Source organism: Hippopotamus amphibius, chromosome 1 (genome assembly GCF_030028045.1).
Source record: "Hippopotamus amphibius kiboko isolate mHipAmp2 chromosome 1, mHipAmp2.hap2, whole genome shotgun sequence".
NCBI lineage: Eukaryota > Metazoa > Chordata > Mammalia > Artiodactyla > Hippopotamidae > Hippopotamus > Hippopotamus amphibius.
In genome coordinates, this window is record NC_080186.1 from 535672 (window position 1) to 562562 (window position 26891).

The 26891-nt window shown below is 56.8% G+C and overlaps 1 protein-coding gene across 1 annotated transcript; it reads right to left on the reverse strand.

The window, feature by feature from the left end:
- Nucleotides 1-97: 97 nt before the first annotated feature.
- On the reverse strand, nucleotides 98-23580 carry SSU72 (SSU72 homolog, RNA polymerase II CTD phosphatase). Its single transcript, XM_057749940.1, has 5 exons — nucleotides 23398-23580; nucleotides 14401-14544; nucleotides 2518-2657; nucleotides 1849-1967; nucleotides 98-601 (listed from the first exon to the last, which is right to left on the reverse strand). Exons 1-5 carry the CDS (start codon nucleotides 23475-23477, stop codon nucleotides 500-502), a joined length of 585 nt encoding a protein of 194 aa, XP_057605923.1. The 5' UTR covers nucleotides 23478-23580; the 3' UTR covers nucleotides 98-499.
- Nucleotides 23581-26891: the final 3311 nt, after the last annotated feature.

Genomic DNA, 26891 nt, shown 5'->3' on the forward strand with positions numbered 1-26891 from the left:
GCTAGGGAGCTCTGCTTGAGCCGCAGGCCTGGGACTGCTGTGTGAGGACCCTGACGGGAGGGCCAGGCCCGGCGGGGAACTCAGGAGGAAGCCAAGATGACCAGCAACATCTATTTATTGGACAATGGCAGGTTCTTTCCCAAAAAGCACAGTCTGTTGCTTTATTCAGGGATTTGTACATTGCAGCCAGTTCGGGGTGAGGGGAAAGGGCCGCTCAGTGAGAGGCAGATGTCTGGGGGGAAATGTGCTATCAACCACTTTTTTCTTTTTTGGTCAAAGAAAAAAAACTTTACAATCCACATCCCACACGTAAGTGAAAGCGGGATGGGAACGACGTGATTGTAATCTGTCATTCATGTGTATCCTCCTGTTTCCTATGTACAGTTTATTTGGGTACCACTACCGTCCACTGGCAGAATACCTAAAGGCAAAAACAAACATCAGGAAGGAAGAAGTATTAACAAAAGGAAGCTCAGAAAGATGGCTTCGGCGGGAGGCATCAGTAGAAGCAGACGGTGTGCAGGAAGGTCCTGCCGCTCTTCTCCTCGAACTCCTGCAGCAGCTCGTCGATCTCGTTCTCCATGTCCTCCGTGTGCTGGATCTGCAGGGGCGAGAGCTGCCCTCAGCCGCTGCCTCCCCAACCCCCAGGCAGCCCTGGACCCGCCCCCCCGTGCTGCCCCGAGGGGGGCCCGACACGGACACAGAGCAGCTGCAGCAGGGAGGGTGGCCTCAGGTGTCACACACCCCCGTGAACGAGCAGACCCGACCCGAAGGCACCGTTGCCGGCCCGCAGTCCCCGGGCGAGGAAGCCCAGGGACCCGCCCTGCGCTGTGGGGGGCTGAGCAGCCCCTGCGCCCCCACCCGCCAGCTGCCACTAGTGTCCCTCCCGGCCCTGAGCCCCACCGTGTGTGGTCAGACGTCCCCGGTGGAGAACCAATGCCCTGGAAGGAGGTGGCGCTGCCAGGGGACAGCCCGGGGTGGTCCTGGCAGGGGCCAGCCTGCAGCCCGGACAGCGCGTTGACCTCAGGCTCGGCCTGAGAGCAGTGCCTCTCCCCTGCAAGCTCTGGCCAGCGTGACCCAAGTGGGTGTCACGTGTGCTATTTCTGGGAACTGTCGTCCCCTTCACTCCTTTCTCTTGCACGATGGTCAGACCATGGGGACGACTGCTGGAGCTTCCGGCAGCCACCTTGGACCCTGAGACACCTTGGGAACAGAAGGGCCTGGGCCACTCACACAGCAAGCCCGTCCAGGCCTGCCTGTCTCCAGACTTCGTGGTTAAGCCACTTGTTTTCTTCACGTTCCTATCACTCACAGTTAAGTTGGCCTAAGTGCAGAAACCACGGGCGAAAGATAAGACAAGGCACATGCGTCTCTTCTTGGGTAGGTCCTTCTGTCACAGCTAAGAGGAATGTGTGGCTCTGAGCAGAGCTGTACAGCGGCTGTAAAAGCTCGGGGTTTCCTGCACAGGGGTGGATGCCCAGGGCCACTCAGGGAGGGCCAGATGTCTGGAATGACAAGTCCGGAGGGTGGAGAGGACCAGAGCCCTTTGACACCATCTCTGGGGGCCCCCGAGCTCCACTCGGTGTTCGGGGCCTTGGCAGGGGGCCTGTACCCTGGGAGGCATCTCCATGGCAGCCGGACCCAGGCAGGTCACTCACCACTGCGATTGACAAAGTGCTCAGGGGTGGACCTGTTGGCCAAAGCCGACTCGGTGGCTCTCGCCTGTGGGCACCTCCACGTCTAGGAGTTTTAACATCCGGAGACAACCTGACCGTGAACCAAGCGGTGTGCTCGCCGTGTTCACGCAGAACCTCGGGTGCGGGCAGCGGGCCGCCAGCTGGTACTCACACACTGGCACAGCTCACAGATGAGGAAGGCGCCCAGCGTGGCCTCCTCGTGGTTGTCCTGAATGTCCACGTTGATCACGTGCACAGGCTGGCAGGTCTCCTGCTCCCTGGAGTTCAGATCTGTCCGCGACAGAAGGACGGAAGTCAGAGGCCTCAGAACTGAGCGTGGCAGCTTCTGCCCGGCCCGCCCGGCCTCTGGGGACGCAATTAAGGACCAACACTGCAGCATCTGAGTCGGCCAAGCGCGTCCCCCCAGGAGGAGCCTCACGCCGAACGCGGCTGCAGCCGGAGGAACGCTCGTGCTTGTCAAGCTGGACCCTGGGCCACCTGGTCACATCGCGGGACAGCAGTCAACGGTGCCCTCACAAAGTAGCAGGCCCCAGCTCCTCCGCGCCACACAGACCCCGAGCCCACGATGCGGTCGGCCAGCACCAGCGGCTCTGCCCCGACGAACACCGTGAGGCCACCACCTCCTGCCGCCGCCCGCCTGCCAGGGCCCTCTGCCCACCTCCCCGCGGCCCTGCCCAACTTCCAAAGGTGCACCAGGCATCCTCCACCAGCCGTGGGCCAGGACACGAAACCGTGCACATGACAGCCCGGCCACCGCAGAGGTGCTGGACGCACAGCAGGACAAGGGCAGCGCAGGGCCGGGCGCTGGGGCTGTGCTCACCTTCCACCACCTGGTCGTACACGCGCTCCTCGCAGGTGAGGATCAGATCAAACAGGTCTTTGCAGTTCTGGAACCTCTCCGGCCGGGGCTTGATCCTCTTATTTCTGTCCAGCATGTGCAGGATGCCGTTCTGCGTGTAGCTGGGTGCTGGAGTTAAGGAACTCTGAGTGATCAGGCGTGGCAGCACAGCACCCAGCCGGCTGGGCGCCCCAGGCACAGCCGCCCTGCCCCCCACCCCGCAGGAGCATCAGGGCGACCCAGGCGCCGGGGTGCAGGGGGAGCAGGCTATGCCGCGGTCCACAGTCCAGCAGAAGACGAGCCTGGTGGGGGTGCTCGTCCCCGGCCCAGAGTCTGGACGCACCCACCTCGGGCTACCGGGCTGCCCGCGGACCCACGCCCTTACAGAAATCAGACCTACTGTCTGCAGCCTTCTCTCACACACGTGCTTCCCCGACCAGGGATCGAAGCCACACCCCCTGCAGTGGAAGCGCGGAGTCTCACCCCCTGGCCCACCAGCAAAGTCCCCGCGACATCATGGCAAATGCTCATGCTGAACCCAAGCCCTTCAGCAAAGACAAAGCTAACCTGGAAACCCAGCCCCAAGTCTGGCTCCGTCACAGCAGTGAGGAAACCCAGAGGTGCACCCCAGCGAGGACAGGTCAGTGGCAAGAAGTACATCCAGGGGGAGAAGGCATGGGTCACTGAAAGCAGAGTGAAGGGAGGCCCAGGCCCGGGCCTGGAAGGGCCGAGTCCCTCGGAGCTTGGACGGGCCACAGAGGCCCCGTGGCCAAGGTCTGTGCCAAGCAGGAGGCCTCGAGCTGGAAGTGCCTCCTCTGGGACCCTCCAGACAGGGCCCCACCCCCACCCACGCGATGGCTGTATCCTCGCCCAGGAGCGGGCTCACCGCCCCAAAGACGAGGCCGCTGGTCTCTAAGGGTCGTTCCGCAGCATCTGGGACAAGCGTGCTGCCCACCCTGCTCAGGGCCACGTGCCAGCTTAGGGACTCAGTGACACCTTTACTGTCTTTCCCAAATTTTAAGTTATGATAGTTTATTTAAAGAAGCTCGTATGACTCAAAACACATTTCCGACCTTCCTGCATGGAGAAAAAGGCTTCTAAAATACAGTTAGTTAAGAGTTTTCACTTGAAAAGACACTTAGCTGTTAGCTGTGGGGCATTCTTGGTTCTTGCCATTTTTTAGACACGTGTAACAACCACAGCTGCCCCATGCTGGCCTGTGCCCCAGGCTGGCCCTGCCACCTCCCAGCCGCGCACGGCGGCGATGCTGCTACATCTAGGTCTGCCTCCCTAGAACCAGATCCTTCAGACGCCTCGCACTCACGTCCGGCAGAGAGGTGAGGGCCTGGGAGGCCATGCGGGGGCAGGGCTGGTGGTGGACGGGGGCTCCCTGCACCCCCATGGTGGCTCCGAGACCTGCCACAGGCAGCCCGGCTTCGGGTGACACCGAGGCTCACAGTGACGGCCCCCGGGGAGGAGCCCACCAGGCACTTGGGGGCTCCTCAGGGTCCCCAGCAGTCCTGCAAAGCCCTTTCCTCCTTTGCTTGACCTTCAGTGGTGCATGTAGATAATGTAACAGGTGAAACTCAGGTGCATGTACTGAGGAGAAAGGCCTAGATCAGAGGTCAAAGCCTCACAGGTCAGTGTAACAGGGAAGGAGTAACAGGGGCCTTCTGGGGCTGTTTTCTGACAACCCAGAGACGCTGGGCCCAGGCCGTGCCAGGCAGGACCAAGAACAGAGCGTGCGCAGAGTCCCTGGGGTTGAAACCAAGAAACACCGGATTCACAGGGACAGGCCTGAACTCCTGCCTCACACCATGGGGGTGGGAGGGACAGGAAAACGGGGATCAGGATAAGTCGTCTGCCACCAAGACAAAGCCTTTATCAGGGTCTGGCTTCTGAGGGAAGGCCCACGCTCTGCGCACGGAGGCAGGGGTGCTGCAGACGCAGGGCCCAAGCACTCCCGGCTGGGCCAGGGCCTGGGCGTGCTGAGGCAGCAGGGCCCGCCCCCGCAGGCCCCAGCCACGCGAAGCCTCCACAATGAACCCGTCAAGGCCAAGCTGCAAGGGAGCCGGGCAGCCAGGACCACCACCCAGGGCCCTGCCAGGCGGGATGGACATGTTTGGTCCCTAAAACCACTCCCTAGCCCAAACAGGTCCTCCCGCGGCCAACAGTGACCTCAGGCCCAGATGCAGCAGCTGACCACAGTGGGTAAAGGGCCAGCTGACCCGCCAAGGCAGGGAGCCTCCTTGGAGCTCACACGCCCGTCAGAAATGAACCCCTGGGGTGGGTAAAACTGGCTCAAATGCCCAACCCAGGAGGACGGAGGCCCCAGGACCCAGCGGGTGGAGGCAGAGAACACACATCCGGGCCCCTGCTCCACGTGCCCTGGGGTGGCAACCACGCACCCCCAGCTCACACCTGGATCCGCCACACCCCTTGCCGCTCGGCCTTCAGAGGGCGAGCGTCCGCTACTCTCACCTGCGACAGGTGAAGGGCGGCGGGGGCGCCTCCCCTGCTGTCTCGGTAGCATGAGTGGGGACTCCGGGAAAGGCGGGAGGCTCTCTCTGCGGCCACAAGAAGTACAACAACAAAAGATTGTTCTGAAACACTCTGGGGTCTTAACCATCAAACGATGTAGACCCTGTCGGCGGAGAGCACGTGCTCTTTACAAACAGTTACGTGAACACTGGTGAGCTGGCCGAAGCGACCCGCGGGGAAGCACCTGGATTCAGGATGGGGTCCTCATAGAGTGTCCTGAGAGGAAGGAACAGAGCAGGCACAGGGACTTGTTGCCAAAGTTCAAAGGCAAAAGGAAAACATACTGGAGGGTTCGAGACGTAAGCACAGGCACCATGCACCAGCCTCGTGCTAGGACCTGGGCCTGGAGGCCACCCACCCGGGACAGCGGCGTCCGCTCCTGACCTGGGCATCCCAGGGCTCCCACCTGTTCTAGTTCAAAGCGACTTCGCAGACGTGAGGTTTAGCCCCAACCTGAGTTCATCCTGCACATGTCCTCAGCACACGGAACACGCTCAGCTGAACACTTCTGTCTCGACAGGGATTCTCAGAGAAACGGGCCTGACAGATCATCTCGCGGGTGTGACTTCTGGGTGCCCGGGGCTAGGCCTTCCCGAGCCCTCGGCAGCGCCAGGTGGCCATCCCCATGGGCACGAGCACACTCCTCCTGCCTCCCCGTCCCAACCGCACGGAGGGAATCGGCGAGGACTCGACTCTGCTTCGCATCAGACAAGGAGGGTGGGCGGGGGGCCGGGCTGTCAAAGCAGAGATGCTCCTGGGAAGGTGGGGGGCTGCGGACAGAGGCTGGAGCCAGACCAGTGAGGAGGCGGACCAACTGATTTCAGGGCAGGGGAAGGCGCTGACAGAGTCCAAAGACAGGGTCAGATGCGCCCTCAAAGGGCATGGGTTTAACAGTGGAGCCCGCACCCCATGACCCAGCCCGGCCCCAGCGCCCAGGCCTCTGCCACAGACCCGCCAGGCTCCTGCTCCCCCGGGGGGCAGGAGTGCTTCCACAAACGTCGCCCGGCGCACGTGACTGAGACAAACCCGAGAGGAGACGGCCTCAGAGCACTGAGTACAGAAGCAGGGTCTCCAGTGGAGACAGAACCCTGAGAAGGAGGGTGGGGGAGCCAGGGGCAGTGCCAGCCTGATCCTCCTTGGAAAGAAGCTTCAGGGCAAGTGGCCTCCCAAGCCCGCCGTCCACCACCACCTGTGTTCTCTCTGCACAGCCAGGCCCGCGAACCCCCCACACCAGGGGCTCTGGGAGCAGAGTGGGCAGGGGTGGCTCTGCGCCAGGCCCCAGGCGGCTCGGGCAGCCGTGGCTGGACCGTCGCCGTGTGCGCTTCACCAGGGGAGGAGGCCCTCATCTGAGCTGCTCCTCGGACGCTGATGGAACGGAGCCCGAGGACAACCTGGTCCGTCCACATCAGCACCTCTGCCCCCAAATGCCATCAGGCCGAATTCGCAGTTTCCTGCGTTGGGGCTTAGCCTGGGGTGTGAACCCAAATCCCATGGTTGAGGCTGGCCGGGGGGGCTGCACCCCGAGAACACGCTCATCCCAGGCATCCTCCAACCTCATTCTACTTCCAGTTCCGAGCTTGATCCAACTGAAACAGAAGATGCAAAGACCCCTCATGCAGGGGCCCAAGTGCCTCTAGGGGAAGGTCCTTGAAAACAAGGACCTGCCCCTGGCTGGCAGAGCTCAGGCACGCGCTGGCCTGGACGGGCAACCACTGGCTGGCCACGCCCCAGGCAAGAGCTGGGGCTTCTGCAAACTCCACCAGGCCGAGCACAGCACCAAGGTCAGCTGGACCTCACGGTGACCTCCTAATTCCAAGTCCAAGAGTCTGGACGCCTGGCCAGTGGCCCTGCACTGCTGGATTCAAGACTCCACTCAGACCCCTGCCCACCTGTGGGGCTTCCCTCTGGGGTGTCGGCCCTGGAGCCCCCTCCCTGCACATGAAGCCTCCTGGGCACTGAGCGGATGGGCAGCTCAGCAGGGAAACTGGCCTCCCACCCATCTTGGGAACAATTCAATCATTTCACTCAAATGTTAGCCTCATAACTTAGCGACAACCTTGCCACCTTCACTTCAGATGAGACACCAACGAGGCTGCCTGGGTCCTGCCCTCGCCCACGGCTTCCCCGTGCTGCTGACTATCTGCTGTCACAGCACCCCCAGGGTTTCGTGCCAAGGCCACTGGCCTCGTAAGGCCTCGTGAAACGCACACACCCAAGAAGCACAGGCACTGGCCACCAGGGGAGGCAGGACGGGTGACAACCTCGTGTTCCTTAGACGGCCACACTCCCCAGACAGACTGAAGGACACACCGGGTGCCGCGGCCGCGCTGCACCCAGGACGCCGAGGACAGCCGTGCGGGAGCCATGGAGGCACCCCGTGCCGTCGAGGGGCAGGTATCGTGGAGGAAAAGACGATGGAACTAGAGGAACAAGCCTCTTGAGCAGCACATGCAGAGAGGGGGTTCCAACCCGTGGGGACCAGAGGCCTCGCTCTCGAACCGCCCGTGGGCCGGGGCTGGGGCCACGAGCCGCCAGGAAAGGCAGAGGTGCGACCACAACTCCACGCTGCAGTGGGGCGGCAAAGTTGCTTTGCTTGCGCCAAAGTCAGCAAAAAAGCAAACTGGAAAATAGGAAATGCATTTTGTCTGTAACCACGTCCTGCGTGTGCCCAGCTGCACCCACACCAGCCGCAGGCCTGGCCTCCGGAGCACAGGCGGGGCGGGGCAGCCCCCGGAACACGGCCTGGGCCGGCAGGCGAGGGACACTCACCCTTCTGACCAACCAGCCACCCCTCCCCACCAGCTCCCCCGGGACCGGCCTGCCCTGCAAGGGGCCTGGGGCCCGGAGCTGAGACCCCACCACCCCTCTTCTTCAAAGGAAAGACTCCTGCACAACAGTGTCAGAGACAGAACGAACAGCGGGACCCAGCAGAGAGCAGGCTGCGATCCTTCAGTCCACTGCCTCCTGCCCGGAAGCCCGAGGGGGCCGCGAGGTCAAGGGCCAGAGCCTCCTTCCCGCCACCCTGAGTTGCCTGAAGGGAGCGGATCACAAGCGTGGATGACAACACCGCGTAAGCAGATTCGACTTTCGCAGGCTTCTAAACAGAAGTGGTAGACTACTTGTCCAAATAGGGCAAAACGCTACATTTATTTAAATGTGAGAGGAAGCTCAAGAAAAAAAATTTAACAAATTGGCCAATAAATAGAATAAAAATGCACAGGAAAAATATCCTTAGTCTTAGTGTTTTCTTTCAAATAGACACATATTCACCCCCCAGCTGTGTGACATCGTAAAAATTTAACCTCAAAACAAGAAAGAAAGCTTGAGTCCCAGGTTGGAGCATTTTAGTGAAAATTAACTTACTTTTTAAAACTTTTTGAGAAAAAAATCTTTAGATCATGAATTAGTCTGCAAATAGCAAGTCACTTCTACACAAATGGTTCAAAAACAGACTAAATCCCAGACGTCACTGGTCTGGGTGGGGAGGGGACGACGACACAACCTGGTGATGCTGCGAACGCTGTCCTCCCGGCCGCCCGCCACTGCCCACCTCCCAGCAGCACCCGACACCCATCCCAACTACTGTGAGTTCAAGCAAAAATAAAACAAACCCCCTCCCCCCCCAGAAACTCCAGTTATTAAGTGATTTAAGCAGGAACAGGACAAAGCCCAGGGCGGCCCCCGACCCGGACGCCCCTGGCTGACCCTCGGTGCTCCCTGCTGAGCTGGCTGAGTTTGGCGTTCTCGAGACGACGCAGTTTGCACCAGAAACCGAACCGTTTTGCAAAGAGGGAATGAAGGTGGGGGGCTGGTCCAAGAGGCCTGTGGTCACTGCAAACCAACCGGCCTGCAGCCAGCATGGCTCCCTGTGGGGTCCCAGGGAGCAGCCAGGGTCGGGAGGCCTCGGGGAATCCCAGCAGCAGAGGAAAGGCGGGCGAGAGCCTTCAGCGCAGGAAGCGTCCGAGGAGGCAACGAGAGGAGAGGCATCGCCAAGCGTCTCCTGGTATCTGGGACGCACCAAGGGCTGCCTGACATGGCTTGGCGGCGCCTGTCCTACAAACCTTCCTGCATGTCCTGACACGGCTGGGACGGGGTGGCTGCACTCCCGCAAGCGAGCCAGGGAGGTGCTCTGCTAGCTGCACACAGAGACGGCGCTCTGAGGCCAGATCCCGCGAGCCCGACCCCGTGCCAGGGAGAGGCCTGCCCTCACACCCTCCACGGAGGCCCCCACGACCGTGCTTCTCTGGTTTCCAGGACATGTGTCCCCAAAGACACCCCGGTCAAGTCCCTGGCTGCAGAAGACAGCATCAGGAAGGTTCAGGTTCATGCGCTGGTGATGCAGCTTGGGCACGAGGCCCCTGGTGTCCTCACTCCTCCGGTCCCCACCCTCATGAGGAATGGTCAGTGCCGGGGTGGATGTGGCTGGACCTCGTCAGGCCTCAGGACCAGGTGGAAAGCCGTGCCCACTGTGTCCACGCAGTGCTGGGACCAGACCCACACCCGCTGTGGCAAGGCCCACACAGCCCACGCCCGCACCTCCTCCTCACAGGCTCTGCCTTGGGTCCGGGGGAGCGCATTCCTGATACCCACCCGTCCCCCCACCTCGGAGCTGTCACAGCTCACCCAGATTCCCACCAGCCAGCCAGCCCTCCGACGCTGGTCACAGGCCACGGCCACCTCGAGTTCAGATTCCACACGCCAAGTGCCACTAGGAGGGGACCAAAGGCTGGCTGCTGCCCACTCACCAGGGAACCCTGGCAACCCCTCACCTGCCATGGATGCAGGAGACACCCTCCCCAACAAGGCAGCCAGTCCACGTTTCCAGAGCAAAGCGGTAAGCAGCATGGATGCAAGAGGTTCCTGAGCCCTGCGACTGAGGCAGCACAGGGGCCTGGCGGCAGCCCCTGCAGCTCTGAATCAGGCCCCTCCCTCCCTGGAGCTGGGGTGCTAGGCCGGAGGCTTGGGGGGGGGGGGGGGGGCTGCAGCTGCTGTGTGTCGTCCCGAGAACGCACTCAGCCCACCAGCTGTGGCAGGGGCACCCTCAGCACACCTGGGGGTGAGCAAGGTTGACAGCAAACAGCTTCAGGCTCGGGTGATGGCTGGGACCCTCGAACGAGCCCTAAGGACCCACTGACCACGAGCTGTCACGTGGTGACCTGCTCACGCTGAGAGAGACTCATCAGGGTAATCAAAGCTGCAGTTTGCGCAAAGCACGGCAGCTGTACCACAGCCCCCAGCAAGCCCCACTGGGCGCCCGGCCCGACACTGCCCGAGCTCCGGCAGGGTCTGCAATGGCTTCACCACCCTGGTCCCCAGGCAAAGTAAAACCACCAGCACGGGCCGCGGTGTCACCCAATGGCCACACACCTGCGTCTGCACTGCACCTGCCACAGGCTGTGGGGACCAGGCCCCACCCGCCCTGTGTCGACTCAGGAGTGACCAGACAGCCACCTTGGCCGAGCAGCCACTCAACTTGGGGCAACCTCTGTTAGACGTGACAGCTACTCTTCTGGCCTCATCTGAAACATCTGAAGGCGGTCATTTTAATTTTAAGCATGAGTGCTCTTCTAAAACCCAAAAGCTTAAGTATCAGTAAAACTAGATCGGAGTTTCCCAAGAACCAGTGCCTGGCTTTGGAACATACTCACGTGTTAAACAGACACAGTTTTCAAAAACCACTTGAAATCACAGCTGCCAACCAGGGTAAAATGAGATGGGGTCAGATAGGTGAGCTGGTGTCCAGACGGGCACGGGGCCAGGGAGAGTGACCAGGGACCATGAGCGAGAGGGGCAGGAAGGACACACCAAGGGTGGGCGCCTGAGGGGCTCTGGCCTGACGTGCAGGAAGCACCTGCAGGGCAGAGCAGGGCAGCACAGCACGAGGAGAGTCTGATGAGACCCCGAGAACAAGGTTCTGCAAAAGCCCAGGGGCCTCGAGCAGGATGGAGCTGCCGTGTCTGCTGACCTCATACCCAGGATGGAGGCCCGGAGGCTGTGGGATTTATACGCTTAGAAAGCACATTTATTTTTACCTTTTACCCCAAGACAACAAAAATTACAGTGGAGCAGTGAGTATACACAGAAATTAACCTAAGGCCTAAAAGACAATGAAACAAAGATAAAAATGAATACACAAATACCTAAAAAACAATCTATACCCCAGAGATGATTAAGCACAAAAGACCCACAAGAGGAAGTGGGAGCGTATGCCCGACCCGCAGCCCCCAGAGACGGGGACGAGGCCGGGACCTGGGCCCGCGGCAGTCACACCTGCACTTCCACGCACTGTTTGGGAAGCAAGGGGCTGCACGTATCAAAAACCACATGAACTATATTTACAGCCACACATTCACCTGCTTTTTAAAACAAGTGGTTTTATAATTCACAAAGCCAGCACTCCAGACTTACAAAAGACTACTCCTGGAGCCACGAAGACACCGCCAGCCTCTCCTTTCCCTGCGGTCCCCCTCCGCCATGACTGGGCCCAGGGACCCTGCTCCTTAGGTCTCAGGCCAGTCACTCTTACATTTAGAAGAAAACGACTCCTCTTTCCCCAAAGGTGCTCCAGGTCGGCTGCGGTTCAGCCACAGATTCTGCTCAATCGATGAAGAGCCCAGGAGGAAGCTCGGGTGTGGAAACTGGCTCTGACAGAAAATGAGGACCTCAGGTGTCAGGCAGAAGCCAGCCCCTAAAAGCCCGTGCTGCACGACACGTGGACCAGAGAGGCAGGGCCACAGGCGGGGAGGAGGCTTCCCGGGTGAAAGCGATCCACAGACCACTGGCTGCTGGGCGCACAACCCCACGCACCTGAAGCGGGTGGCTGGTCTCACAGTCAGGGAAGCTCCTGCCTTAGAGAGGCCGGCTCTCACGTGTGTGGGGAGGGTCAGGTGAGCCCAGATTTCTGCACCGCCACCAGCAACTCCCACAGGGCGGGGGGAACGGAAACCCCGCCGGGCCGTCTGGCTCTACTCGCCGGGCCAGGCGACACCCGGCCACACCGGGCAGGGGCTCTGTGGCCACACCTGTCGCCGTGGGACCGAGGCAGGAGCCTCGCAACCCTACTCCTGCTGTGGAGACAAAACCAAAATCAAAACCCCTATTGATAGCCAAAAAATTAACAAATAAACGGCGTGCATGCTAACAGGACTACGGGCCAAAATTCACTGAGGGCTCAAGAACCACAGGGTCCCGGGCTGCGGCCCACGGTGGGCAGAGCTGTGCCAGGGCACAGCCCACAGGTGTCTCCGGGGCCCCTCTGTCCCCACCAGGCACCTGGCCTCAACTCCCGGCTCTGCCCAACAAGGGGCGTTTCCTCTCCCCTGAAAATTCAAACATTTACTGAGTGTCATGTTATCCTTGGGTGCATCTTACCACCTCCCCCTAGCTTCGCACTGTCAAGTTACAAAAGCCACCACCTCTGCAAAAGCCCAGGTATCCTTTGCTACGGACTTGGGTCTTTAGCTCACCTGCCGCGTCCTGAGCACATGGAGTGACGGGCAAATCCTGGGGCTCCCTGCCCCACTCATGATCACCTACCCTGCCCAAGTTGACAGGGCCTTTGGCCCCCCAGCCTGCTGTCCTGCCAGCGTCCCTGTGACACGCCCTGTCCCCCAGCAGACGCTCCTCCTTTCCTGGCCAAGGGCACGCCGAGCACAGCGCCAGGCACGGCCTTGCTTTGAACCTCCCACCCCCTCCCAGAAGGCAGAAATCCCACCCAAGTGAAGCCGGTAAAGCACTAAGGGTCCCCCCAAGAGCCTTGTGAGGGGTCCCTGGACTGGACGCTCCTGGGAGACCACGGGCTGGTACCACCACCCCTGAGCGTCTGCATTCTGAGAGGCCAGGCTCTGCCCCTTCACTGGAGCCACCAGGGACATGCACGAAAGCCCTTCAGACTTGGTCTGAGATGGGTAAATGCTGCCCGTTCCCAGAACAGCTCTGACGTGACAGGCCCTAACTTACAATAATTAAGGGAGTGTGAACAAGTGTATTATTATCTGCTTTCATTTCTCCATTGAGTTTATGGGTTTTTAAAAAACGAATAGTGCTAACTGAAAAATAATGTTCAAAAATATCAAAAGATGGGGTCTCAACCTAAGCTTATCAACAGAGTGTGCGGTGCAAGTACCAAAAGCCTGGAGGTAGGATCACAGCTTCTCCCTGGGAAACAGCCGTGGCTGACGCCTCTCCCAAGGCCAGGGCGGCTCTCACCACTCGGACCTCAGGGGAGGAGCCAGAGCCCATCACCCACACACAGACCAGGACCCGCTGGCTGCTCCCTGGACGCACTCAGTTGTTCCTAATGCAGTTCTAGGGCTTCTGAGAAAGGGGCGTGTGCAGAAGGTGCGCTGCTGGATCTCTTGGGGCTCCCCCAGGAGGGCCTCAGGACTGGGAGGGGGTGGCTCTGGCAGGTGTGAGCCCTGCGCCCCCAACAGCAGTGCCCGGCTGCGGCACTGACAAGAAACGCCTGTTTCTGCCCCAATGCCCCCACCCGACGTTTTCCTTGCAGCTGGGGAGGAGCGGGCACAGGAGTGGAGCGTGCAGCGACTCCCAGCAGCGAACGCCAGCGAGCCCATCAGCCTGCAGGTGTGCAGGGAACCTCCGCAGCACGTGCAGCAGGAGAGCCAGCGTGAGACAGCCCTCCACGCGGTGTCTATGCTGCTCCTGCCTGGGATGTCTGGGCTCCGTCCTGGGCCACCACCACTCACGGCAGCGTGAGGAGGCCCAGGCATTCACAGCAGCCCGGGGTGACCGTGCAGGGCCCAGTCAACACCTGGCCCGCAGGGACGATCTTAACGTCCACTGCCCGGAGTCCCACAAATCTGGTTTTAAAACGCCTTCCTGTCTTGCGGGTCTGAGGGAGCAGACCCAGTCTGTTTTGTCTCTTCCTGAAATGAAGTCAAGTCCTCTCAAGTTCCCTGCTCCTGACATGCCTCCTTCGGCAGCCAACGAGGCCCTCTCACGAGCTGAGCCTCCAGGAGCGCTGCCGGAGTGTGAGACAGCCGCCCTTGAACCAGTGCACACCTGCGCGCACACCTACCTGCAGTGTGCAAAGCCACGGATGCCAGGGTCCCACCTTCCTCACCTAAGCTACTCTAACATCATATCAGAACCTCCCCCGACCGTGTCCACGTGGACTGCAGCCCATGGCCTCGAGTGGCTTCAACCCCTGGACTGTCCCATGAGCACCAGAACAGAAACCCAGTGACCCCGCACACCTCGCACGGGCTGCCACATCTCCCGCCTCACAGGTGCCCCTGAGTGGTGCCCACAGGTGACACCTGTCAGAGACGCGCACACGGGGTGAAAGGGCAACCACTGGGATGCAGTTCTTTGTCTTTCCTAAGGAGATCGTTGTACATCTGGTCGTATGTGGTTTTGAAATCGTAAACGTTTGGCTTGTCGGGTGCTGGTCCTGGAAGCTTCACGTGAGTTCCTGTTCCAAAGGACCGGACGCTGAATCCTCGTTTGCTGAAAGACACAAAAGAACAGAGAATCACAGTTGGATTAAATGAGATACAAAACACTAAAAAGGAAGATGAAATGGGAAATGAACTGTATGAACAATCCTGCTGGTCTCAGAGAACATGTGTCTCAGTTCTTAAGTATTTTATTTGCAAACTTAAAAAAACCCTGTAGCATGTTAAAGCTAGACGAGGCCAATCCAAATAGAAGACCCTTGAACGTAGGGGAACCAGGCGGACATCTGTGACGGCGGCAGGACAGACACGTGGCCAAGGGAAGACTTCACCTAGAACATCTCGTCATCTGACTCTCGTCCCCGCCTCTAGAAGGAAACTGTTTGCCCAGGTTCGCAGCTGCCATGATGCAGGCTTCCCAGGACCCCCAACGGAGCCCCCGGCCTCCTGCGTCAAGGCACCAGCCGCCAGGGCTGAAGACAGGGAAGAGCCAGCAACCCCTAATAACGCAGGGCACCTGCCTGGCAGGCAGCGCCCACGAGCCACAGCCGCACCCCGGGGAGGAAGGCTCATGGCAGCACCCCCGCCGGGTCGGCTCCAGCTCGCGGGCGGCGAAGGCCCACACTGGGGGTGTCCCAAGTGCCTCCGGGAACCGGCCTCCCCACCCTAACCTCCTGTTCACATGGCACAGATCGCCCACGGTCACCGTCTCAAGCTTTTTTGCGCCTTTTATTGCAACTCGAGGGCGTCTGGCTGCGTCTGGGGCCGCTTTTGTCCTCACGAGCCGGAGGCCCGTGGGGCCCGAGGAGCGGGCGCGTCCAGGCACCCCCGTCCCGCGCGGGGCGCGGCAGCGCAGGGCTGGCCCTCCCCCTGCCGCGTGGGCACTGTCCCCGGGCACCACGGGCCCCCGTCGCTCTCTGCGGACCTGCTGACCGGCGGACAGACACGGGAAGAAACCTTATTCGACGCGGCCCCTCCCCGCAGACACGGCGCTCCTAGAAGCCAGGCCCGAGAGTCACTGTCCTCCCGCAAGGACAGCAGGACCCGCAGGTCGGTCACTGCCGCTGTGAGACGGGAGGGGCCCAAGGAGCGCGGCCACCGTGCCCGGCGGGACACAGCCTCACGGGCACACGTTTTAATAGTGCTTCTCATCCGGTTTGGGTCAAAATCTCCCCCAAGTCCTCTGAAGCTGGTAAAAGCTGAGTCGTGTCCCTCCGTCCCTGAAAGGCCTGAGCTGTGCCCCCAACCAGGCCCCACAGGCCGCCCAAGGTGGAGAAAACGGGGCCAACAGAGACGACAGGATGAACGGACCCTGGGGCGGGTGGGATGCAGGGGCCCAGCCACGCGGACACCTATCCGCGGGCCCCCGGCAGGTGCCCCCAGACCGCGTCACCCAACCCGCTTCCTCACCAGGTCAGGTACAAACAATAAAAGAACCGTCTCCTGTCAAAGCACCAACAAGCCGGGCGTGAAGGTCCCTCGACAGCAGCCACGGGCCACACCCTCCCAAGACGGGGACAAGGGAACAGGTCACGGCAGGAGAGCCACGGCCACACCCCACAGGGTACCACGCTTGTCCTGCTGGCTTCACGCCTGTCACTACGCCACAAGAACTGCCCGAAAAGGCAGCTTCTCCTCCTAGTGCCAACCCCCCACCCCCAACACATCCTGGAGGGAGCAGGGCCTTGCAAGAGGGAGCTGTGCTACGAAAAAACACGAACCCACAGAAACAAGGTCCCGAGGGCTTGGGGCTGAGTCCAGTCCCCGCAGAGGGAGCCTGAGCTGTGACCTCACCGGGAGGCAACGCAGTGGCTGCGTCCACGGAGCGGCTCCACACGTTCCTGGGACCACCCCGGGCCTGTCTCCAAAGGCCGCGCATCTGTTCACAGGGTCTGGGGAGAAAGGCCTGTCTCCTGGTGGCTGCCCTGATGCTTTAAAACAAGTCCTTTGGCACCAAATAACGAAGAAATTAAATATGCGAGAGACAGTGTCTTTGGGGGTCAGAATAAGAAACCACGGTTGAGACCACTTTTCTTAACAGCTACCTAAGAATCCTGCTCTAAAGGGCTCCCAAAAATCACTTGGGGGAACAATGGGAAAATCAAAACACTTCCCAACAAAGATAAGTGATTTATTTAGACACAACTCCTGCATCACTCTAAAAAAAAAAATCAGTATTTCTACATCTCAGTCATTTCCTTCTGCTCACCCTTTGAGATACTTACCCATAATGAAAGAACTTATTTACAGGAGCCCACCTCTTAAATCTAAGTTCAAATTTATTAAAATGAGCCCAGGCACAACTACTCTTGAAATACATTAATGAAACACACAGTGAAAAAGCCTTAACTTAGCCAAGCAGTAGCAAAGGAGACTATTAAATCCCCAACAACTGAAGTTTTAAGAAAAACCACCACCATTTCTACCAGTGGCAGGTTTGCCATTCCGCTTTGATACAACAGTATTTTCTGGAGCTTACGATGTGCTGCGGATTCAGCAGTGACCAAAACAGACCCAGATTCCTCTCCTCCAATGCCGTGGGGGTGGGGGTGGGAGGGTAAATAACCCATCCGGGACACAGGACGGGGGAGGCCATGGGGCGGGTGTGGGGGTGAACGGAGAGGAGACAGAATTTCTCAGGGGCCCCCAACGCACTGTACCCTGTGACGCAGGCCCCAGACAGGACCCCAGGGTGTTCCAAGTTGGGGCAGGGCAGGTGTGCCACAGAAAAGCTGCCCACAGGGTTCCCAGGAGGCCCCAGGTGCAGAGGCCCTGGTGGGGGGTCTCACATGGCCTCCCTTCCTACTGGGGCAGCGCGTCTGAACTTCCCCAGGTGGCCGGCTCCTGTCCTCCTCTCCTGTCACAGTGGGGTCTGAGGTTTGCGTTAGGTCCACACCCCCAAAGACAACCTGGGCCCACCTTCCACCTGGTGGATCCCTAACACGGCTTCCAAGAGGGTGCCTGCTGGTCTCTGCAAGGCTGGGTGGAGATCTCCCCACTAGAACCTGTCCGGGGGGCGGGGGGAACTGCTGCCCCTCCAACTGCCTGAAATGTTACTCAAGCATATTTAAAAGCAAAAATGAAACCCCCCAAAAGAGGAATTCACTGGCAGAAGTATTTAAACCACACACACACAGAAATCCAGTTTGTTCTCCCCCCAACAAAACATTCACAAGTGGCAAAAAGGCCAGTTAGCGACAGAGGCGCTATTTCTTCTCAGCTCCTCAGCTGACAGCCCATCTTGTGTGTGGCTGTGCGTGGTGACGATGTGTTTCTCACAGAAAAGGACTGAGCGCTATAAACATACTGCTGACAACCAAAAGGCTTTGTCTCAAGGGCCAATTATTCCGTATGTTAAACAAATCTTCCAGACAAGTACTGCTCAAACTTGTCTTTATAGGCACCAAAAATCTATCAGAAAGATACAGAAATCATGTTACATGTTAAGATACAGAAATGTCAATTTATAGAAAAGATAGATTAAAGTATGATAGAAAATGTTGAATTCTGGGAAACAGGATTGTTTCAATTGTTATCCTAACGCCTAAAGGTAAAATAATAAAGTTAAAATGAACACTGATCGACAAAACACCCAAATTAACAGCACGGGTTATGGCATTTTTCCTATTTTCTACAGTGTGGTTATCAACCCAATTCAAAGCATTATTTTAGCTAAGACTGAATCCTAGACCACTGCCAACCCTCTGAAAGCACGACCTACGTACACAACGTGCTCATGGTTGTTAAGTCACACCTACTACCGGTGGAATCAGCCACTGCGTAATCAGCCCAGTTTCTAGCCACACAGCGACCTCGTGTTTACTCACCACAAACCGACTGCTCATGCACCTCCACACTTGGGCGCCTGCCGGCCGTTCCCCAGTGGTATAGCCGCAAGCCCAGGAAGATCAACTTTCTGAAATGTTAACATTCCAGTAGAGCTGCTGTCACGACTAGCAAAATGTGGGCCTAAGCACATTCCAATAAATGTTTTCAAGGATTTATTTTATTCTTACCCTCCCACAAGGTCAAGGAGAAACCCAGAGGCTTCTCAGCATGAGATCACCGCACACGGAGCCTGTGACAATCATGCCACGCCATTTAACCCAAAAGAGAGCTCCTGTTTAGATGTCCCTCCTCCAGGCCTGCTCTTCCTCAACCCTGGCATCTTGAAGGCCAGCTTGCTCTGTCGGTCACTGCCGCCTCCCCAGCGGGTAGGGCCAGCACAGAGCAGGTCCTCAAGATCTGGTACCTGAGCTGTTCCAGCCCCAATACTGTGCTGAGCACTACTAACCACAGTGAACCCATTCAACTATCTTCCCTGCTCTGGCCTTGACCTGTTCTCACCTACGGAAGGTTGGAGAAGACGATCCTTAAGGCAGGGAAAAATGTCCTAGCTGCTGGAGCTGATACCATGTTTGGTCTACCCAGCTTTGTCTCAATGTTCACATCCAAAGATAAATCTACCTTCTTCCAAACAATGCTTCTGGTCTTAGTTCTGCCCCCTGAAGACAAAAAGCAAAAAACAATGCACAGCCCTTAACCCTACGAAGGCAAATGTGTCCCCCAAGGCACCTCTTCCGCATCTCTGGCCATCCTCAAAGACATGACTTCAAAATCCTTCCACCTCTCTAGATGGCTTCCAGCTTACCTGCTTCAAGTGCACCCAGAAACAAAATATCAAAAATGCACACAAAGGGGCCACAAGGCATAGCTCACAAGCCCTCCTTCGTTTGGGACAAGAGGCTCCTGGAAATGTGCTCAAGACAAGGGGCGAGTTTAGCACCGTCACTGGGAGCGTGCTGTGTCAAGCTGCCTGGGCTCAGACCCTGTGTTCAGGCCCAAGCAGCCCCGAGACTCGGTGCCCTCTAGGAGAGGAGTTCTGAGTACCTCCATCTCAGTGTGGCTGGAGTCTGCTTGCTCTACTCATGATATTAAGACGCGAGCACCCCCAAATCGAAGACTCGTGGGATCTCATCTGACTGTTGCACTCGCCACACCCTGGATCCTTCTCCAGCTCGTGTTTCACCCCGTTGGGTCTGTTACTCATCCGTCAGGACTGGAGCCCCTTGCATCCGGAATCTTGCTGTCACTCAGGAGGTGGGGCTTCTTGCTCTGGGAATTATCTCCTCACTGGTGGACATCCAAAGTGTTGTGAGGATGAAGTCAGATGGCATTTGCAAAGCACCTGGCACAGAGGAGCTCAAGAGATTGACTCTAACCTTGTTTCTTCCACATCTGCAGCCTTGGTGCCCAGGAAGTTATGGCTGAAAACAGTACTTTACAGAAGTCTTTCTTTAAAGTCTGTTTTGAATTGTTACAATTAAAAATATAGCTTCCAAAAATCAACATGCCCCTTAACATCTAACAGAGTTTGGAAAAAAAATAAAGTAATTGGCTCCAAAGGGACATATTTAATCCACAGAGCACAAAAAACAGGAGGCTCTGTGGAAACAAACACAGTCTTCCTACACCCCTTAAAAAGCCTAAGGACCCCCAGGACTAGTATTTCAAACAATTTAGTCTCAAAAGATCAAAAACGATCACCCAAGAGAACATTATGACCAGCTGCAGACAACGCCAACACCCATTAACACTTGTACTCCACTTGTCAGAAAAATACAGCCCGAGCCGATCTTCAACAAGGCAAAAACAAAACTGGGTTTCACTAATAAATGACCTAGTGTGCATGTCTGATCAACTAAAATCCTTCTGACAGTTCATTTCAGAAGCTTTCCTATGCATAGTTTTATGCAGTTGTAACCAAACTGCATACACAATTTTTCCTGTTTTCACTTATACCATTTTTGCTTGTTTTGTTTTGGCCATGCCCTCAGCAAGCAGGATCTTGGTTCTGACCAGGGACTGAGTCCGTGCCCCTGCAATGGGAACTCAGAGTCTTAACCACTGGACAGCCACGGAAGTCCCTTATTACAGCATTTTATTTTTTTTTTAATTAATTTATTTATTTAATTAATTGGCTGTGTTGGGTCTTTTTTGCTGCACACAGGCTTTCTTTAGTTGCGGTGAATGGGGGCTACTCTTTATTGTGGTGCACGGCTCCTCACTGCCATGGCTTCTCTTGCTGCGGAGCACAGGCCCTAGGCACATGGGTTCAGTAGTTGTGGCTCATGGGCTCTAGAGCACAGGCTCAATAGTTGTGGCGCACGGGCTTAGTTGCTCCGTGGCATGTGGAATCTTTCCAGGGCAGGGATCGAACCCGTGTCCCCTGCATTGGCAGGTGGATTCTTTACCACTGCGCCACCTAGGAAGTCCTAGCTAGCATTTTAAAATGCTTTCCACAATCATCATCTTTAAGGCCTAAATCTCCAAATCTTTTATAAGCTCTCCTAGTTGTAACAAAAACCGTCATATAAACTTCTTAAAGATGCTTTTAAACCCTGTAAATTATCCAAATAAAGTCATAAATAATTTTCAAAAGTAAAAATTACACAAAAAGTTGTTGAATCTCAATAGCGATTTTAAATCTAAAGGAAGGGTGGGATCCTTTTCTTGCCCCAGCAGCATGAAAAGATGTAAGGAAATGGGAATTCAACAACTCTATCCTTCTCCTTTTGGAAGACAGTCTGGTGGAATGTGTGAAAATGTAAACTATGCCTACCTTTTGACTCAGCAATTCTACCCCTAGCAATTTATGACAAGAAAATAACTTGAAAGATACGTAAATGGCACAAGGATGTGGACATTATAAAACTGAGAAACAACCCCAAGCCTGTTACCAGGGGACGGTTACCAATCCTGCTGCAAAGCACTGCTCTGAGTACTGGGTCATGGTTTTGCAGCCACTGCCTTTACTCAATATGAGTAAATATGTTCAAACCCAATGTATCAATAACGTATCAATATCGACACAGGCAGAAAAGAATATTGAAATCAAACTACGTTCACGTTCTGTGGTGAGACTGCAGGATGATATTTTGATCTCCCTTAAGTGCGTGTACTACGTGTATCCAAGACACCCAGAAAGAAGGATGTGCACCAACATGATACCTCCAGGCAGCCTTCTCTTCCTTTCTTTATTTTCTACAGAGAGGATTTTTTGCAACAAGCAAATACTATTATTTTAACAAAGGAAAAATCTCCCCAAATATAAGCATCTTAGAAATTAAAGATTCACGTCTAAAATAACTTCACATTCATGACATAAGTAACGTACGTTACTCTAAACTTACCTCCTTCTGCCCTCATTGTGAATCTACTCTTTCCATGAGTAAGTCTGAAAGACAGCAGAACGGGTAGAAGTACACAAGCATTCCTACTTGGTGATTATTTGCAGGGCTCTTCGGTAGCCTCCTTTCCACAGGAGACCCAAGGCTGTGCCGGCTACTTTGAACTATAGGCAAGGGCTTGTATCTTGCAGTGACTGTCTCAGGACTATCAGACAGGCAAGACTTTGGAACTGATTTATGAACAGCTGCTGCAGGAAATTTAAAAACACTTCCTTTTGTAAGATTTCACCCCAACTTTGTTATGCAGATAGAAAAGAGCTTACATTAAACAAAGGATCACCAGCCAGAACCAGCAGAATGAAGTGGTCTCCAGATGATTTGTTATTCTAATTGAGGATACCAAATTTTGTTTTCCTTGAATAATTTTCCTGGAACGTAAACCCTGCAATCTTTTCCTTAAATGTACCACTTCTGGTGACTCTGAACAGATAAATGCAGTTTGGGGATCAGATCCAGGACACGGTAGTCCTTGCACTTTTCCAGTTTTAAAACAACTCCACAGTTTAAAAATTCTAGTTTAGAAACAGACTCCACATTGGTTTGTTAGGCTCCAAGCATACTAGACGCAACCTGAAAACTACAGGAGCTGAACACTGCAGAGTGCGGTAGGTGTCTGGAGGACCTACACACGTAACCAGCGGCTCAGGGACACCTGGTACGTCCACCTTCATCAAAAAGGAGGGGTGCGGGGAGAATTCCGATTGCCCCGGGAGAGTCCAAGCTGACTGCGGTAGGAGGAGGGGCGCGGTCTGCCTGTCCTGCAACGTCCACGTGGGGTAACTTCGGGAGAAGGAACAGTTTCAACTTTTACTATCGAAGCTGACTACCAAGCTTTAACCGTAACGCAAGGGCTCGATTTCACTCCCTGTGAAGTGATCCTGAAAGAAAAAAATGTTATCAAGCGGGAATAAATTTTTATTAGACACACACAACACCAGGGTGCCCAGGGGGGAGTGAGCTCTGACACACTAATCAGGCGCGTGAAAGCAAGCTCGCGTGGGGCTCGGAAATCATCCACCGGAGCTGTTCCAAGGAAGGAGACTTGAGCAAGGTGCAGACGGGAGCCGACGCGCAGACGCACGAGGTTAACGCGGGCCCCTTCCCCGTCTGCAACACTCCTTCTATCCGGCGGTCCTGCCGTGCTAGCGTCGCACCTCTGACACGGCGACACGCCCGGACACGGCCGGCCCGTCCTCTCGCGGACCCCAACCCTCCTCTCGGAACGGAGCGCCTCCCTGCCGGGCGCCCACGCGAGGCCGACCCTGCCCCACACGGGCGCGCGCAGGCGGGCCGGGAACTGCAGCGAGCCGCTCACACCCGCCACCGTTCCGGCTCAGAATCCGAATTTTCGGCGCCGCTAAGCACACAGGGGGGCGCGCGGCGGACCGAGCTCTGTCCACTCCTCGCGACGCCCGGCCCCGCGGCCCACGAGCCCGGACGGCCGCGGCCTCTCGGCCTGCCTTCGCGGGCCGCCGCGCGCCGCCCAGCGTGGGCTGGGGAGACCCGGGGCCGGGAAGCGGGGCCGCCCAGCGCGGGCCGGGGAGACCCGCGGCCGGGAAGCGGGGCCGCCCAGCGCGGGCCCGGGAGGACCGGAGGAACGGCCGGTCGGCCGGCGTCCGCGGGGCGCGCTGAGCCAGGGCGGAGGCCGCCGCTACCTGAGGATGTTGTGCGCCTCCATGCTCCGGTTCTGGTTGCTCGAGCACACCACCGCCACCCGCAGCGGCGACGACGGCATGGCGGCGGCCCCACCGCCCGCGACGGCCGCTTCGGGACTCCCACCCGGCCGCGCCGCTTCCGCACCAGCAAGATGGCGGCCCCGGCGCCCGGAAGTCGTGACGCGGAAGCGGCGGCGCCGGCGCCGGCGACGTAGCGCGTCGGCACGCGCGGCGCGGACGTGTGCGTGGCGTCCCAGCGGCCTCGCGGCGGTGCCCGGGCGTCAGCGCCGACGGCGGCGCGTGGCTCGGGAGCCTCCTGGCGCCCCGCGCTGGCGTCCCGACGTCAGAAGCCCTCGCCGCCGTCGCCGGGAGGGACGCGTGAGGCGCCGGGGGCGGGGGCGCTGGCCGGTCGCGGCCTGCGTCTCCCGGTGGCGCCCTGCGCGCTCCGTCCGCCCCGGTTGCCTTCGCACCTGCCGCCCGAGCCGCCGCGCCTCCCTCGCCCGCTCCCCGCTGCTCCGCGGCCAGTCCCCGAGCTCCTCCCCGGCGCGCCGGCGCGCCTCCCCGCTCCAGGCGGCGCGCCCGCGGCCCTGCTGCGGCCACTGCCGCGGCCTCTCGCGGACCTCCCGTCTCCGGGCTCGCGCAGACGCCGGCGCGCGCCCGTCCTCGGAAGACCCTGCGAACTGGGGCGCGGAAGTGAAGTTGTAAAGACACTTGGAGAGGTGCTTAGGGGGGAGACGCAGGAGGTGTGAGGAGGCCGCCCGGGTCGGGAGAGCAAGTTGACTTCAATCCCTGGGTTTGTCCGGAGGCGCTGCGGGCGTGAGGGGCGGCGTCCTGAGGTGACCGCGGGACCGGCCGGCCCGCTTGCGCTCTCCGCTTGGAGTGGCCAGCGAGGTGATGTTTTGCAGTGGGAGCGCCACGAAGGGAGGGAGCAAGGGAGAGGCGATGCTCGCCGTGGATGCGCAAGTGGCGAGAAGTGAGGACGCGAAGGGGTGGCGGCGGTGGAAAGGTGCCGTGTGCTCAGAATTGGAGATGCCAGTGGAAGAAGTGTCACCAGAGCCAAACGGTGGTAGAGCAGGATCCTCGAAACGGGGTGTGGAGGGGGCCAGTTTTTGGATACCTGTAGGCTAGGTGCGACCGTAGGCGGGGTAGAAGACAGTCTCACTGTTGGAGAGAGAGAAACTCAAAAGCTAGGGCAGAGAGAACTGTCCTCACTGATATTCAGGTGTCCTGTCGTGACTGCTGATGTTTGCGTGGAGGAAAAGGCTGAGAACCAGACGCTCAGAATATTTAAGGACCCTTGGGCATGGTGTGCGGGAGGGACAGTGCATGACTGCAGCAGGGAAGCATTTGCTTGGAAGGCCCTGGGGTTGAGGAATGAATGAGGAGGAGTGAGGGCATGCTCCCCCTCACCCCCCCAACAGCACCCTGCTCTCTATGTATTTCAGTATATGCAGGACGTAAGCTCAGGGGGACATACACTGAAATGTGGCAGTGGGAAAGGAGGCATTTATGGCATTTAGGCTTAAGGGTCCTTTGAATGCCCTGTATACTTTTTTGAACTTCTTACCTTTGTATTTTGTGATGAACATGTATTTTCTCTTATACCCACCACAGATAAAAGTGCTGTTTGCATTTTGAAAACAAGACCCCTTCCATGACTTCCCCAATGTGCTCCTGATTTCAAAGACATCATGGTCTGCCCATACCAGGGCAATACCAAGCTCTCCTACCTCACCTCTCCCTGCTTCCTGTTTAGAACTTAAGGGACCACCAGCTAAAAACAGCTTGTCCCATGCCTTTTTTACCTGGGCATTTGCCACCCCCACACCTCAAGTCTTAGTCCAGGCGTGGAGATTCCGATAGATGTCACCGACTTCGAGAAAGCTTACCCCTGTCCTCCTCTTCGCCCACTGGCCTTTCTGTGCTCCGGGTACCACCCTTGACTTGCTCTGGTGGCTTCGGATGCTTTTAGCACTCTGCTTCTCTGCCCCCTGCATTCATAGGCTCTGAGCTCAAAAGGGCTAGGGCCTCCATTTCCAGCCGAGACCGCTTTGTTGCCATATGTCCTGTGCATTTAGAAAAGTCGTCCCTCTGGAGGCTCACCGAGTGCTCGTCAGGCAGGTACATGAGGGAGATGGTGCCCAGGCGGGTGTCAGGGCCGTCTGCACACTGTCCATGCTTATGCTGCCAGCATCTGTTTGATGAACTTTATACTTCCATCATGGCGTGGGAACCCCAAGCTGAAATAACAAAACATATGACTAGTCTTGCACCACTGGAAATCCCAGGGCCCCATGTAAACGGTCCAATGTTCCCCTTAGGACGCTTCAGTCACCTGGGGCACATGCCTTCCAATGGGACAAACAACGCTCCATGAGCAAGTATTCCCAATAAAAGACTGAAAACACAATGAGCTCTCACGCAGGTAACTTGCATATTTTTCAAGCAGGGTAATTCCTCAAGAGCTGGAGATAATAGAAAAACCTGAGATGGATAAGACAATTTTTAACAGCTTTAATGAGGTGCAAGAGGCATCTAATCAACTAGACATTTAAAGGATACAGTTGACAAGTTTTAACCTACATCTATGAAACAGTAGTAACAAGATAACATCACCTCAAAAGCCTCTTCATATTCCTTTGTAATTCCTTGTGCTCCCCTCCACCTGCATCTCCATCTCACCAAGTGACCATTGAGCTGCTTCCTGTTGCATAGATTAGTTTGTACTGTCTAGAATATTATATAAATGGAATCATAGAGTATGTACTCTTTTTTTTTTTTTTTTTTTTTTTGGCGGGGGGGTGGTGTCTGGCTTCTGTCACTGAGCATAATCATTTTGAGGTTCACCTATAATGTCGCGTTATAAATAGGTTCATTTCTGTTGCTGAGAAGTATTGCATCTTATGGGTACACCCCGTTTCGTTTACCCATTCACCTGTTGATGGACATTTGGGTTGTTTCTGGCTTCTAGCAATTACAAAGAAGGCCACTGTGAACATCCGTGAATGAGTCTTTATATGGACATATTCTTTTATTTCTCTTGGGTTAATGCTTGGGTGTAGGATGATTGGATCATACATTTAGATGTACATGTAACTTTGTAAGAAACTGCTGCCAGATTGTTTTCAAAGTGGATGTACTATTTTTTTTCTTTATATTTTCTTGGCCATGCCATGTGGCATGTGGGATATTAATTCCCTGACCAGGGATCAAACCCTTGCCCCTTGCCTTGAAAGCAGAGTCTTAACCTCTGGGCCACCAGAGAAGTCCTGCAGATGTACTATTTTACATTCCCATGAGAAGTGTTCCAGTTTCTCCACATCCTTGCCAGCACCTGATGTGATTAGTCTTTAAAGTTTTAGACAGTTTATTTTTTTTTTATCTCATTTTTTTAAATTTATTTTTTGGCTGCTTTGGGTCTTCATTGCTGCACGTGAGCTTTCTCTAGTTTTGGCAAGTGGGGGCTACTGTTCATTGCGGTGTGCAGGCTTCTC